Source organism: Diadema antillarum, unplaced genomic scaffold (assembly GCF_040938485.1).
Source record: "Diadema antillarum isolate AM-2024a unplaced genomic scaffold, OU_Dant_1.0 seq00000121_RagTag, whole genome shotgun sequence".
Taxonomy (NCBI): Eukaryota; Metazoa; Echinodermata; class Echinoidea; order Diadematoida; family Diadematidae; genus Diadema; species Diadema antillarum.
In genome coordinates this window covers 73,974-90,665 of record NW_027271201.1, presented here as the reverse complement: position 1 = coordinate 90,665, position 16,692 = coordinate 73,974, and the positions used below count along the sequence as shown (strand labels likewise).

General features: G+C 39.1%; 1 protein-coding gene across 1 annotated transcript in view; it reads right to left on the bottom strand.

The window, feature by feature from the left end:
• Window positions 1-542: 542 nt before the first annotated feature.
• The window catches only part of LOC139727159 (TATA element modulatory factor-like), a 34,567-nt gene continuing 18,417 nt past the window's right edge, over window positions 543-16,692 (bottom strand). Inside the window, exons 5-18 of the mRNA XM_071638134.1 lie at window positions 15,859-15,962; window positions 13,814-13,987; window positions 11,437-11,604; window positions 10,277-10,362; window positions 8,519-8,645; window positions 7,622-7,778; window positions 6,647-6,794; window positions 5,677-5,971; window positions 4,735-4,897; window positions 4,209-4,331; window positions 3,556-3,696; window positions 2,871-2,996; window positions 1,938-2,048; window positions 543-1,059 (exon numbers count right to left, since the gene is read on the bottom strand). Of these exons, the coding sequence (XP_071494235.1) occupies window positions 1,030-1,059; window positions 1,938-2,048; window positions 2,871-2,996; window positions 3,556-3,696; window positions 4,209-4,331; window positions 4,735-4,897; window positions 5,677-5,971; window positions 6,647-6,794; window positions 7,622-7,778; window positions 8,519-8,645; window positions 10,277-10,362; window positions 11,437-11,604; window positions 13,814-13,987; window positions 15,859-15,962 (1,953 nt within the window). The 3' untranslated portion in view covers window positions 543-1,029. The remainder of the gene's footprint in view (window positions 1,060-1,937; window positions 2,049-2,870; window positions 2,997-3,555; window positions 3,697-4,208; window positions 4,332-4,734; window positions 4,898-5,676; window positions 5,972-6,646; window positions 6,795-7,621; window positions 7,779-8,518; window positions 8,646-10,276; window positions 10,363-11,436; window positions 11,605-13,813; window positions 13,988-15,858; window positions 15,963-16,692) is intronic.

The window sequence follows — 16,692 nt, the reverse complement described above, 5'->3', positions numbered from 1 at the left end:
TCAGCCACTAGCAAGTTTTCCTTTCAAATATGATACAAAATTTGCCCACGCTATACAACTATGCGCAATGAAAAGCTGATAGGGACACATTAATTTAATGTGCACTCATTTTAGATAAAAATGCAGTTTGATTCATTTTTGCTAAAACAAAGCTTAAATGCTACCTATACTGTCATTTTAAAACACACATAGATAGAAAAAAAAAAATGAGCGGTCCAGAAAAGATAAGTATTTCTTCCAGCAATTGATAAGATCCAAGTCACAAAAGGCCTGGTAGCATGGGTATTGACCGATTCTGTGACGCGCAATGTGTATTTTTGGCATGGGCAGCGCCATTATGCGGTGTCTTAGCCGACCCCCCCCTCTCCTCTCCCCCACCCCCTTCCGCGCACGGAATGAAAAACTGACGCATGGTTGTTTTAGCCAATGGGCATGTCGTACTGAGTGCGCTAATGCTTGCTTAGTGCGCGAATCTTTGTTACACGTGCGCGATAAACATGTTGCCCGGGGGGGGGGGGGGGAGAGGAGGGGAGGTTGGCTAAGACACCTCATGGCTGCGCCCAGTGCCACAAATTGTCTGCTGCCCTCAACGAACCCGAATCGGTCAATACAGTGGAGTAGGAAGGCTTGCCTGGCTCTTGTGTTCGAGAATCCTCGTAATATATGATGTACAGCTTCATCACTGATGATCTCCCTGTCAGTCACACACACAGCCAAAGAATCTTGACAGGAGCCGACAGTAATCAATGACCATAGGCTTCGATGCACACATTTGCTGACATGTGGCGAACGGGCACTGTTTGTGTTGTTTTTTAAATGTATCTCGGTGGGCAGCGAATTCAAGATCGATTCGATCAGACCGCTCATGTTTCTCCATGCTAGCAGGGTCTTTAATGATGATTCTATTATAACACCTCTCTTCTGGCTGACAGGATTCATTGCACGTGGTTTTCAGACTTCCGATTCAATTCAGAGCGATGACTTCAAGGTGAGGGAGCCCTCTCTTTCTCTCTCGATCTCCTTTCAAATCTATGTCGATCCTCTAATCAAGTCTTCGATCTGAAAGACGAAATTGAAATGGATAGTTAAAGTGACACAATTTTCCATTTGGAAAATGTGAGCAAAAATTGCACTTTCATCATTTGCAAGAGCTACAATAGTATGGTTTCCGTAAAGCAAGATATTTTTGTGGCATGAAATTTTTGCAAATCGGACTTTTTCATGGTAAAAAAATTTAACAAATTGCCTCTGGCATTTAATGCGTTAAGTGTAGAAAAGAACTTGGCATGCATTTAATTTAACAAATTTTGGCTCTCTTGAAATTCGTGAAATCAATGCACTCAAACATTCCTCATTTTACAGTACTAGATACTTGATTCCCATCCTCAAATAACAGACAATGACCATTTCTTTGGCACATACCTATGGTTTGACAAATTTAAAAAGAAAAAGAGAGAGAGAAAAAAAGGATTCTAAAGGCATAGTGAAAAGAAGAACACAAAGACACGCATAAGCACACACACACAAAATCAAAGAAAGAGTTATGCATCTTATAAGTTGATCCATGGTTACAAGCAAAAATTGGCAAAGCTATTTCACTGGTATTCAGTTTTGTCAAGGTTTTTAATCTTATCTACTGTCGAAAAGAAAGATCTGCTGAGGTTTAGATCTTACTTGTCATCTATGACGAAATTTTGTCAAGGTCTGAGTCTTACCAGGGGGACATTTCATGAAGCATTTCGTCCGACAAAGTTGTCAGACAAATTTGCTCTCAGCCAATCAGATGCAAGGATTTCAGTAGCTTGTAACAGTTTGTCAGAAAAATATCCGACCAAAATGCTTCATGAAATGCCCCACTGTTGTCGTCATGAAAGCTTTGTTGAAGTTTTTAGTCTTACTTGCTGTTGATGAAGTTTTGATAAAAGTTTGAATCTCACCTGCTGTCGATACATCTCCTTGACGTCCTGAAGGTCTAACTTAAGCTCCTCCACTTCCTCCGCCTTCTCTCCATACATCTGGAGCACTGCATTGTATCTGTGCTGAAGATCCTGTTAGGAATGATGAGTACATCACATGCTACAGTACATCACGTGCTACACACTAGGATACAAAGGTATCAAAGATATTATCGTGTGGAAAGATTTGTACTGTACAAGTTTGCCCAAAGTATTTTTGCACTAAATATGTCTGCACTGTAAAAATATTGCTGAGGAAGTTAGCACTGTAGAAATTTGCATTTCTACAGTGAATTTCTGTACATACGTACATTTCTGAACATTTCTACTGTAGAAATTTTGCTTGTGAAGGTTTTGTAGGCCCAAAATTTTGCATTTAAATAAGTTTGTAATGAATAACCCTTGAAAGGTTGCAGTGCACTGGCAAGGCAACAAATTCTGCAGACCCAAAAGGCATTGACACATAGTAACATTGAAGGGAAAATGATGAATACTTGGGTGCAACCATAGTTGGATGAGCAGAATTCCAACATTTTGTGACATTACGTACAGAAAACCAAATAAAGGAAATTAAATTCAACATATTTTCACTTTTCTAGCATAATAACATAGCCCTTGATTTTCCTTTCATAGAGCTGGGGTATAATGTTAACATATTATATTACAAACAACATTAGATTGAACATAACGTCATTAGCATTTGGGTTTCATTCCCCTTAAGAAGCAGACACATCGCACCACTGCAATACTCATTATCCGCTCACTGCATGTACTGTACATAAGAACAAACAAGACAACAGGGACTACTGGAAGTCAAACTGTCTTGTACTAAATATGTATGCAATTTCCCTCTTGCTGATACAATGTCCCTTGTGGTTAACAGGCTCTGCAGAAGAAACGCTGAGATATCATTACCTTGAGCTGTATCCGCAGTTCTGGCACATTACTGACTTCGGACTCCAGAGTCTCCGTCTGGTTGGTGAGCTTGACGATCTCCTCCGCCATCGACGATCTCGTCCTCTCCAGCTGGTATATCTCATTCTGCAGGAGGGAAAAGTTGGATCAAAGCAAAAGTGAATGATTTCTCAGGCTACGGATGCCACAAGAATATCTCTACATGCACCTCCAGAAGGCAAAAGAAGAATAAACGTGCGATAAATATAATTGTAAAGCTGAGCTTCACAATCAGTCTCAACATTACCTTAATACAATATTGCATTTTTCTGGTTTGGCTGTTTGTTCACCTGGTACGCATTTTCCTGTGTTGTTGTTTTCTTCTCTTTTGTGTGTTTGTTTGTTTACGGTTCTTTTCTGGGGGGGGGGGGGGGGGGTAAGAGTGATGATCAAAGCAATAGAGTCCTCTGAGATGAGCCCAATCCAGTGGGAAATTTTTCTTTCCCATTCAGAATGACAGCTCTCCTACAAGAAATAGTAATTTTGCTTTTAAAGGACACATCCTTCTTCAAAGAGAGGACAGGAAGGAAAGAAAGAGTGATTTTCTTTGGTAGACAATTGTTTTGAACATTTCTCTCCATTCCCAGACACTGTCCATTTCCACATGATGACTGTCTGGAATTTCATTTGCTGAATAGGTACATACCTGGAGTTGAACGATCTCCCCTTCTCTCTGCTTTAACTGCGACTGCAGGCTCTCGATGATGGACGCGGCCGACCCCGACACAACGCTGTCGTACACCGATCCGATCATGGATGAGGACATGGTGCGTTCCAATATCTCTCCCTGCAAGACACACAAGATGGGTGCTTTTAGTTAGACAGAATGGTAATGCTTGCAACACAGAGGCAATGAGAATCTCAACCAATCAAGTATAGATATTTTTTTATGCTACAACGGTAAATAAGACAGACTCTAGGATACAACTTCCTAAAAAAATTATGGTGTAGGGAATGAGCATGTAAACCAATTGCTTGCAACATGGGTTGTGAGAATTTACAACTTCTTTCTGCAGCAGCAACTGAACAACAACCGACCCAGTACAAGTATTTTGGCTGTTGCCATGGTAACCGAAACAGGTCCTAGGACACATTCATTTTCAAATTACTGGGAAGGGAAAGAGCATGTTTACCAACTGCTTGCAACACAGGACAAGAAAATTTTAAACTTCTTTTCCATGAGAGAAACTCAGCAGCAACCAATCAGGTGCAAATATTCTAGTGGTTGCTATGGTAACTAAAACAGGCTTTAGGACACACGTCCGTAAGATGAAAGGGTACAAAAGGAGCATGGCTAACCTGGGATGGTGTCCTGGAGAGGCTAGGGTTGAAGATGGGCCTAATCTCTGAGTGGATAGGGGTGCTGGCCCTGGAACCTGGACTGTGGGAGCCTGACATCTCCTCCTGCTGGAGACGCTTCTCCTGTGATACAACGACAAAAGATCATCAGTCTTACTTGAAATGGCATTACAGGTTGCCAAGATCAGCAAGAAGTGAAGGGGTCACACACAGGATATAATTTACACTACAAATTGAATTTAGTGCAAGAGGACTGATTCATAATTCAATATTTCTGATCCAACAAACAACAATCTGCAATTAGACTGTACAAGAGTAATCTTAATGAAATGGGTTTCCTGTAATAAATCTGACAAACTATGCTTGAGATAAAACCACCCCACATCTTCCAATAACACAAACATTCCCTCCCCACACACACATACATACACACGAAATAAGATTACAAAATAAGTTTTCCTCCCTCAGTCCCACATGCTTGATATAATGTAGGCATACTGGCACTTCACTTCTGCACCTCAATTACCTTCTCCTCCAAGGCCTCCTGTGTGATGGCCAGCTTCTTGCGTTCGTTCTCCAGTCTCATCTTCTCCAGCTCCAGCTGCTTCTCCAGACCCACCTTCTCCTTCTGGGCGTCCCCCAGGGCCTTCACGTAGGACTGGAGCTGGTTCTCCATGTGGTGGAAGTCCCTGGCAATGCACATTGAAGCAAGTGGTCTTTAATTCCCCTATGTTGTTGTTGCCTATTAGTTCATGGCACTTTCCATTCATTCTGAATATATATAATGTCTTTTATATGTTCTAAGTTTAATGTAGTCTTGTTTCCAGGCACTTTTAATTTGTTTCTATATCCATTTTTCAAAGTTTTCAACGGCTACCAATTGCTACATGGATGCAAAACCTACTCTTTGTTTGTCTAGAAGTTCTTTTGTAGCTACCTATTGTCATATCTCCTATTTTCTTTCCACACTGTATCTCATCACCTCCATTCATGTTCCTCCATGGATTCAAACTGGGTTGCCACTTAGATATGATTTTTAACATTCGGTGATGAGCAATAAGTATGCTCCTTTCAATTTCTAAAACACCTATTTGACATACTATTTTCCTTTATACTGTTAATATTAAACTGTAACAAATATCAATTATGATCTTGTATAACCATTTAATTTAGTATATCTTTACGGCTCTCGTTTCTGTTTCATGTAATGATGGCAAGCCTACTCTGAGGGCACAACAATACCTAAGCTTAACTGGCAGGTCATGTTCACACGATTAAGATATGAGGAATCATATAGGTAATATCCATTCACAGCCAGTTAGCTTCCAGACATCTGTGCCAATTGGTGAACAAAGTAGATAAAGGGTTGACATAAATTTGTGTCAAGCACTAAAAGGGCTGTGCAGAAAGAAGCAAAAAACCTCACATCCTACCATCGATTGATCTTTAAGGAGGCAACTCCTCTCACCTTGTTTTGGTCTCTTCCAGATTCTCTAGTCGTGCCTTCTCCACCTCCAGAAGGGCTGAGAGCCGCGACTTTTCCTGCCGTGTCATGGCCAGCTGCGATTCCAGGGCCGCCATCTTGGACCCTGCCCCGAGGGCACCCTCCTGTGCGGCACGCTCGCGCTCCGTGGCGGCGGCGAGCTGGGACTGGGCGTCGGCCAGCCGTTCAGTCAGGCTGCGCTCCACCTGCTCCCACGTGGAGGACTGGGCGTTGAAGGTGGACTGGAGGTTTTCAATCTGCCTCAGAAGAGGGCGGGTGGCTGGAAGGAGACGAATCATACAGAACAAACCAAATTTATTCACTCATTAAACATGTACATATATGCATTTATTCATTCATCTATATGCAATAATTCATTCATTCATTCATTCATTCATTCATTCATTCATTCATTCATTCATTCATTCATTCATTCATTCATTCATTCATTCATTCATTCATTCATTCATTCATTCATTCATTCATTCATTCATTCATTCATTCATTCATTCATTCATTCATTCATTCATTCATTCATTCATTCATTCATTCATTCATTCATTCATTCGTTTAAGCATTTATTCATCATTTTCTTTTCTCATTGTCAATTTGGGTCTCACAGGTTAATGAAGGTCACCCAAATACCTCTCCAGCCTGCCAACCTGTTCTTCAGTTTTCATGTATCCACTGTGCACAGTAAATATCATTTTTATCTTATTTGCCTCATCACAGTGACTAAAATCTGAATATATTGTTGATCTTAACTTTCTCTACAGTCTTGATGTACGCATATCTATATGAATTTCAGCAATTTTCGAATGTCACACGGCAATTTTGAAAATGATAAGATAGAGAAAGATAAAATGAGATAAAGAGAAAAAAGTAATGGAATGTCAAAAAAACCCCAGAAAAATGAATACTATCACCAGTGGGGCTGTGAGGGTGCCCTACCTACCTGCAGACACACTCTGGCTGAGCTCCTGGTTACGAGCCTCCTCCTCCTGAAGCCTCTGCTGGAGGTCAGCGACCTCCTGACGGAAAGACTCCTCCTTCCTGGCACTCTGCTGCTCCGCCCGGTTCAGACTCAGCTGGAGGTCGTTCACCTACCACACCCAACAAAAGGGGTCACTTTAGGTCATGTAACTTTCTCGCCTACTCTGAAACCCATTTTGGTTCATTGCTGTCATTACAATTTCTACATCATCCTTGATATTTTACAGGCCTGTGACATCCTTCCACTCTTCCTGGTCCTGGACTTGCTAAAAAGGTTCACTTGCCATTACTTCGGGTCATTTGTAAATATTTAGTTTCATAGGTCCTTTAACTGATCATATCTGAATACATTATAATACATTACATTAAATACATAATTTCTCTAATCTTTGCTGGAACTAGAAGTGAAAGCTTGAAGAAAAAATAAGCATTGCTACAACAAATGAATAATTTTTGTATGCACAATTTTAATTTATGCTTGATATATGAAATTTACAAGATAACAGCATGAACTATGGGTATCAGATTTTCTGAAAGCTAACATAACCGCCCCATTTATTTACCATCCATCTACAGGTGAGTGCTCAGTAACACAGTGCATTAATCTGGAAAACTTTGGGAAAGAAGAATGATGGTATTTATCAGTATGGACTATGAAGGATCAGGTTTGTTTTTAAAAGCTAACATCACCACTCCATTCATGTTCTAGCCATCTACGTGCCAGTGCTGCATTACCCAGTGCATTAACTTGGAAAACTTTGGAAGGAAGAATGATGACATTTACCAACATGAACTATGGGGTTATCAGATATGTTTTAAAGCTAACATCACCACTCTGTTAATGTACCATCCACCTACAGGTAAGTGCTCTCTAACATAGTGCCTTAATCTGGGAAACTTTGAGGAAGAGGAAAGATGGTATATAGCTCCAGCTTACCTGCAGCAGCAGCCCCTCCTGCTGCCTCCTGGCCTCCAGCTGGGATCGCTCTAGGGCCAGCTTCAACTCCTCCTTGGCGTTCATCTCGGCACTGAGGGCGCTTTCTTGTACTTTGCTCTCCTTGGCCGCCATGCTGCGATGCAGCTCCGCGAGTTCTCTGCAGACGGGGGATTGGCAAATAGGCAATTCCACAGTAAAGTGCTCAATACATACTACATGAAGAATACCATTACTGTGCATTTTCATGAATCGCTTTAATGACTGATCAATTCCTCTATGATATCACTTTAATGATTGATCAATTCCTGTATGATATTTGAGGAACTGTTAATGGATGGTTTTAAATACAAGGTGGAATTCAATGAAAGTCACACTGCAGAACACTTGCAGTAAAGACACAAACAGTCCTACCAAATTATTAGACTGCACATCATTTTATTGAAGTGTTAAAGCATGCTTAAGGACTTTAGAACCAAAACATTTCAGAGTGTGGAAATGGAAACAAAATTTTGATTCATTAGATTGTAATGCTATACCAGCATTATTTTTTGTTTTTGTTTTTGTTTTTTTCAGCAGGCTTTCATGTTTTCATCATCACGTGACTTGAATGAGAATCAAAGTTATGATGGTCAGAGACACGACATTTGTTTCTTCAACAATTGCTCCATACTTACTTTCTCCAAGGACTTAGGGTTAGGGTTAGGGTCGTAATTGGGTTTTACATTTAGTTAGGTTAGAATATTGGGATTAGGGTTAGGTTTATGTTTGTGGGTAGAATTTAGTTTGGCTTAGCGTGCAGATATTTCATGAGAGCACATGTCACAGGAGCAAATGTCATGGAACCATGGAGAGTAAGTCTTTACCCCAATTACATTTTGAGACCGAGATTTGACTTACTTGTACGAGCCATCGAGGGCGTGCTGCGTGCTGCGGACCTTCTCTCGGGCCTCATCTAACTCCGTCTTCAGTGATGCGATCTCCTTCTCCTGCCTCTCTACTGCCAGGTTCAGGGTTTTGATGGCATCTGGAGAGGCATTCACATATTTGGAATACAATCAGACATTGGAAATACATGTACATTTGCAGGTTAGGAATGCAGTCCAATGTCAGAAATACATTCAGAGGTTGGGACTGCAGTCGGAGGTTGGAAATACATTCAGAGGTTGTGGTAACACTCAGTGAGGGGTTGGATATGCACTCACAGATTGGAAATTATACAATATGTTGGAAATACATTCGGAGGTTGAGACTACAGTCAAAGGTTGGAAATACATTCAGAGGATAGACATACATTCCTAGGTTGGAAATGCCTCAAGGGGTGGACTACAGTCACAGGTTAAGAATACTTGCCTGTTCATTCCATTGTATACTAGATTTTTGTTTAATGCTTATCACTTAGTACATCCTTGCGGTTGTACAGTTAATTTTGTTTGTTTTTTCTTGTCTGTGACTGTGAGGCCCTGTAATATATAATATTTCACTCGATTTTCAATACTTGTTTATTAGTACATAATTATTTGTAAATAATGATTTGTAATCGTGTATCACTTCAGCTGTTCACTCCTAATCATGTTAATGGTAATTGCCACACCATGAAATGGATCTCCTCATTAAAAAGATAAAATAAATAAAAATAGCTGGGTGTGTTTTGATGGTGTCTCGTTTCTAATCCCCACGAATATCTCTCCTCGGAAAAAGATTATCTTATTCATGAATGATCATTTTCCTTCAATGGAATCAAATTTCAATTTGAGTCTTTTTTTTAAACATTCTGTTACAAACAAAGCTCCATCTTTACAAGTCATTCTTGTGTAAGCTCATTTAAAATTACCTTTCTGCATTTACAGATTCAAATTTCAGCTCCATTTTTTAAATATTCATTTATCATACACTCTGTCTCTACTATTGCACACAAAGCTGTATGTCAATCATGTCTAACCTGTACTGTCCTAAATGGAAATAATCCTTCCTTTAAAAAACATTAAAGAGAGATGAGATCAATGACAATCTACTTTGAAATCAGCAAGCTTTGCACAAAAAGGATGTTAAAGGGCTCGTATAGTTTTGATCGAGACCTGACTTCAGGTTTTTAACATTTTTGGGTGAGGTATTGAGGAACCACTTATGAAAGACTATGTAATTTCAAAAGGAATTAAATGTTCATTTGATGAAAATTGGTTAGGAGATACTCAAAACACAGCAATACTATTAATAAAAGGGGGGACCCACCTTAATGATTGCTTTGTTCTACTTCAGCCATTCCAAAACCAATTTTCATTAGATAAACTTTGAATTCTTCTCAGAATGGCATGCTCTGTACTATTTCATAAGTGGCTTCTTGGTATCTTGCTAACAGTTAAAAGCCAAATCCACAGCTCCTCCAATACTATACTATTCTTTTAAAGTTACTGCTGTTGTGAAAACAGCAGTGATGCTGACATTGGCTATTGCTTTTTTTTGTTTGTTTGTTTGTTTGTTCGTTTGTTTGGGGGTTTTTTTGTCTGTGTTAGCTGTATATAATGAAGTATAATTGTGCCTCATCTCTAATCATTATGCATGGGAGGCAAACTGCAATGCTTTTTTGTTTTTGGTTTTTTAATATATGAGTATATGTCACCTCTCCTCCTAAACATTATATGAAATAAAGTAAATCACCTTTCTGTTTCTTTTCCACATCTTCCTTGCCATTCAGTACTTCTTCCAAGTGTTCCACTCTTCCTTCAGCCTGCTGAAGCTGTTCCCTGTATCACATTATGAGTGACATAATAATGGCATGAATTGGGGCTTGGCATACCAGGGATTTGATATACAGAAGGAGTGATATAACAATAACAGCAGCAACAAAGTCATAATACTACACAGTATTGTAACATACCAAAATTATGTAACTCTGAGAGCCTGCAAGTGATATACAACAGTTGTACTGTGTCATAGGGCTAATCCCATCCCAATTCACTAAACTTTTTTTTTTTTTTTTGCTGCAGATTTTCTTCTTTTTTTTATGACTTGTGCTTCACATGTTCCCTATTTAATACTTCAACCTCTTTCAAATTGTAGGCAACAATGTTTGAACTTTACTCTTCAGTGTAATAAATCTCAAGGTGCCATATACTCTTCTGTTATGCAGAGCATCCATATTTTACTGCTATCTAGCTCATATTTGATATAAAAAAAATCAGATGGTTTGCCTGATAAGGAGACTGTTATATTCCCTTAGGCTGGATGTATATAATTAGTTGATTATTAGCATGCATGTTCCAACAAGAGGCCAGATGAGATATGAACAAGTAATGCTGCATAAACACAACATGTGGCAGAATTCCCATAAGGGAAATTTCCCTTTACACCTATAAACTTACAATGCATAAAAACATGCCCACTGAGTGACATTAACCAGATGCAGTATGGATCAATAATTCTGTACATTCAGTGTGGGCGTTACAGTACAATCCTAACTGCCAGATTGTTCATTGTTTTACTGCTTTAACACTCTCAACTTGTCTTTTGCACTTTAAAATATAGATTCATTGTCTATGATAGTTCCCATGAAAGTGAAACAGGGCCCGGGTTTCTGCAAAAACATTTTGCCTGAATTGCCAAGAAGCTTTGATACACTTGAGTTGTACACATGCTATACTCTTCCGGTATGTTATATCAGGAGATGCCATGTCAAAAAAAAAAAAAAAAATCAATCAATCAATCGATCAATCAAAAAAGCACATAACAAACACACACACATATAAACAAAAACAAAAACAAAAACAAGAAAGAGCCTTGAACTGTAAACAAGACCAGCAAGGCAAGAAGCCACTCACTTCTGTGATTTCACGAGTTTGTCCGTCTCTTTCTCCTTGGCCCGCAGCTTCTTGATGATGGTGGAATTCTGAAGCTGTTGTTTGGACAGCTTCTCTCCTTCCGTCAGCAGCTCCGTGATCTGCTCGTCTTTTTCGGCAAGGAGCTTTCCCGTCGTGTCGCTCTTCTCTCTGCACCAATAAATCAGAAAACGGCACAAAATTTCTGACTCAAGTGGGAACAAAAGTGGACGATGCGGACACGAGATACTGACAATTGTGTTGTACGGCTTCCTCAGCCAAGAAACCGCAATAGAGGTCCTATTCAGCCTGAAGATTTTCACTTTAAGGACACCTTAGACAAAAGAGTAATTAACAGGTCTCCACTTGGTTCTGTTTTGGACAGAGACACCGTAGCTTCACGGAGTGTGGTGTTCAAAGAATAGTGCAGTATGTGAACCGCTCATCTTTCGCTAGGGTAACCAACTTTGTGGCTGTACTTTTTTATTCCTCTCAAGGGTTACAGGATGGTTTTCTTGAAACAACATGTTGCAGTCGGTTCACTCCTTTCTTTCGCCTTAAGCTTTTCTTCACAATTTGCCATGAAGAGAAACAAGCTAACCTTGTGCACTGCAGTGCATCATGTGACACTTCACAGGCATCAGGGTAGAACGTGACAAAATGTCCGTCCTAGCAATTATCTATTTCATATAATATTGCGATCCAAAATTAGAGTCAACTACATTGGTTGCTTTTTCATCAGCGTGCATCAAAAGGGCTGAGCTGAGATTAAATGAACACTTTTCCTTGCGCTTATGTTTTATCTGTGTTTTGAAAATACTCAAATCTACTACGCACCATGCTTACATTCCAGACTAGTCACTCATCACGATCTTCAATACTTGGACATTTAAAACTAGTAGTAACTGATGGGCTAAAAAGCACTCTGTTAAGAAAGACTTTAAAGTCACTCAACATGGTGTGCATTTCAAAATCTCCTCCCATAACATACATTGTATAAGGCGAATGGCTGGAGCATGCACAATGTATTTGGTGTAAACTGAGACTCCAGCTCTCCTAATTATTCATCAAGAGATCTCCCGCTTTGAGGGCATTTTCACAAAATCTCCCACTCATCCGCTTGAGTTTGTTTGAATTTCTCCTGTTTAAGATTTAGCTTCCCCCTCCCCCACAACTTCAAACATAAAAACAAATTCAAACAGAATGAAAATATTCATGATCTTTATGACTGGATTATACCTCATCCAATTTTGTCATAAATGCTAAAAGCTAATGCTAAGATAGCACCAGAGATCTTCTACAGTCTACATGTATAACCTTAGAACGGGATCCCTTCTACAGGGGACGTCGCACTTCGCACAGAATATTGTGTGCGTGTTCACGGGATCAGAGTCTCCAGTTTGCAAAGGGGGTCCAGGCTGGAGTGTCTACCGTTTTAAAAGATACTTGGGGTTGGAGAGTCTGTGTAAATGTTGGGGGTCAATATGGCAATTGACAAAGAACATGACAGGACCTTCTGGAAGAAAAAATGGGGTCAACTGCGGACATGACATCGTATAACTACATGCATGAGGAAGACTTCAGGAAAACAAACAAGACACAGTGTGTCCATCCCAGGACCAGCAGTGCATATGCTGCACTTTTATTGTGGGGCGAAGCATGCACATCAAGGCTTCACTGCCCCATTAAGCATTAATTAATGGAGCTAAAAAAACACATAGAGAACAAAAAGTCATTTAAGTGGTGATGTGACGACAAACAAATGACATCTGTTTCATCCTGTTTCATGAAAGCAGTCACACACAGAAGGACCTCCCCTTTCCCCAGTTGCAGAATCTTAACATCTACCTCAATGCAAACAAACTTTGCACCAGTAATCAAACTGCTCATCAATATCACACGTATCTACCCAAGGACCCCTCCCCCTGCCCTCTTTTTTCTTACTTTTTAGGTACTCTGAGAGTTAATGTTTTGCTACAATGTACATTGCGGCCATATTTTAATATGAAAATGCTAAAGATAAAAAGTGAAGATCCCAAAAAAATCCTGAATGACACTACACTATTCATGGCAGAAATCATCAAATGTAATGTTGATGAAACAATGCATGTCATATCTATTTGTCTTTCCTGTGACAATGCAAAATAAGATACTGATAAAGTAATAATAATTTTGCTTGTAATAACAATATTTGATGATGATGATGATGATGATGATAATAACAATAATAACAATAATAATGATAATAATAATAATGATAATAATAATAATAATAACAGTAAGATCATCATTATCATAGTAATACACACTAATAATCATTATTACTATTTCTTCTAGGTGGGCAGGGAAGGTAGACGGATTCACCACAGACTTTACTCACATGTCATCTAGGGCCTTCTGCATCTTCTGCGAGTCCTTCTTGAACTGGTCTCGCTCCCGGTTGGCCGTTTGCAGCTTCTTTTCCATGGCGCTGATTCGCTGGGTGAATTCCTTCGTCAGCTCGTCCAAGTCGTACGACTCGCTCTTGCGCGCCTCTTCCGATTCATGCACTTGTCTGCAGTTGGTGCAAAGAAGTTGATGCATGCCAGAAACATAATGTGAACGTGCACAATGGATGAATGTGTGTAATCAGTTTGATCCATGTCATCATTGAAAATTAAGCCACCGTGTAGCTAGATGAGGTGAAAACTTGGCAAGTGATTGTTATAAGTCAAAATGAATGATACTATTGATAGTGCCCTATTAAATACCTAATGTGAGTACAGTGCACTCCCGTTATAACGAACACGGTTATAATGAAATTCTGGTTACAACGAAGTAAAAATTCAGGCCGCAACATTACCCACTCTAATGTATTGTTATGTTCATTTGTCCGGTTATAACGAAATTTTGATATAACGAAAGAAAATTGCCGGCCCCAAGGATTTCATTATAACGGAAGTCCACTGTACTACATTCCTCCAATGCCATGAACAATGAGAAGACACTATTGACAAGTACAGCATATAGATAATGATTATGAAAAAAAAAATGGGAAAAAAAAGAAGAAAAAAAAGGTAGGCAATGTGTTTTAGATATTTGACAAAAGTCATGTTACTACACAGTGTCTCAAAATAGCACCTTTACTTTCTCTTGATTTTGCATTCCCCAGGAATATTTGCTACGCTGGAGAGATATTTTGATATTCCTACTAGTACTATATATGTGACATTTCACTCAAGAATATGTTTATGAACTATACACTATTCCAAAGTAGAACATCATTACATTTAATTGGACTTCCTGTTTCAAATAATGACATTAAACAAATGAGTGCCAGCCAGTTGAAACATTGTCTACTAATGCACAAAACGTCTACAGTACCATAAGGGATACCCTAATTAGATTTACAGATTTATATGGCAGAGAACTTTGTTTACTTGACAAACACCACTGTGAATCAACAACCTTGGCTTGTCAGGCATGCATCATGCTCTACTAATTTCATGAAATAAGATTTACGAATTTTTACATTGTATATAAATTTCAAAGCACAAACTGCCTCACATCAGGCCAGTCACAGATGATATCTATAACAAATGAGAGAATAACTGAAATTCCCAGTAGACTAAATCTCTACTCACAGAGTGTGTTCGTAATATACTATTTCTCCAGGATTTTCCATAAATACATGAAAATGATGATTTTATGAACATTTCAGTTATATTTCATTTCTCTGTGTTAGAACTTGCCGGAGAAGCAGAGAACACTAACTGCAGTGATATAACTATTATTTCTGTTGCTGATCTTATTGTTATAATTATTCTACCAATTACAACTTTATGTCTATGACTACAACCACTACTACGTACATGTAGTTTTGAGTGCTACTGCTACCACTACTAACACCACCATTACCACTGCTATTGCCAATAATTATCATCATCATGATCACTATCATTATCATTCTCATCACATCATCATCATCAGTAATATCATAATCATCATCCAATCATCACCATTATCACCATCATCATGATCATCAGCCACCATAATCATAATCATCCAATCATCACCATTATCACCATCATCATCATCACCATTATCACCATCATCATCATCACCATTATCATCATCATCATCATCATCATCATCATCATCAGTCACCACTATCATGATCATCAATCATCATGACCATCACTAATAATTATCATAATCATCATTATCATCATCACCACAGTATCATCATCATCTTCGTCATCATCATCATCATCATCATCATCCCATCATCATCATCATCACCAGTATCATCATCGTCATCGTCATCATCGTCATCGTCATCATCATCATCATCATCATCTAATCATCACCATTATCACCATCACCATAATCATCATCATCATCATCATCATCATCACCATTCTCCTCCTCCTCCTCTTCACTCACGTTTTCAGGACAGAAACGGAGTCTTGCAGCTCTCCATTCTGCTGGCTCAGATGAATGATCTGTGCTTCCCTGGCCTCCAAAACTTGTGCCATCTCTGCCAATTTCTATCATTCCCCCAAAGAGAAGAAAAGAAGTACTCTGCAAATTTAACGATACTGCATAGCAATTGAATACTGTAAAAGTGGATATTTTCGCGCAACTAATTTTTCGCACTTGGCCGGGTAAGAAGAGTTTCGCGTGTTTTTAATTCCCCGAAGTCAAGACATCAACTAAGAGAACATAAGGCATGCAAAAATATTCGCGTGCTTTTATTTTCGCGCTAGCTTTTGGTTGCGCGAAAATTTCAACACTGCGAAAATTTCCACTTTTACAGTAGTCTAGATTCTCAGTGGTTGGAAAATTTGACATTTTCACACATCTTGAGCTATTCATAATGCCACGTGCAGAGATACAATATTTTGTTGATCTTTGACGAAACCTCGCTCTTCTTCCTTGCTTTTACAATGTGCTACTGTGCGATATCAAATACATACCATATCCTTTCCTCCACATCAACAGCAGTTACAACTGCGGTAGTTACAAGAGCACATTATAAATTTCAACAAAACTAGGAAAATTTTTTACATTCATAAGTATGATAGAGTAAAACCTGGACCTCACCTCTCATCTCTAAACCCTAGGACTCAGAAATGCTTTCATCTCACTAAGAAAACCCCAACTCTATTCAAATCCTTGAAATCCTATACCCTTGAAGGCACAATCTTACATTGTAGGTGCACACATGGAACTCATTCCCCAAACTACATATACACACTTTATCCATTTTTTCCCCTT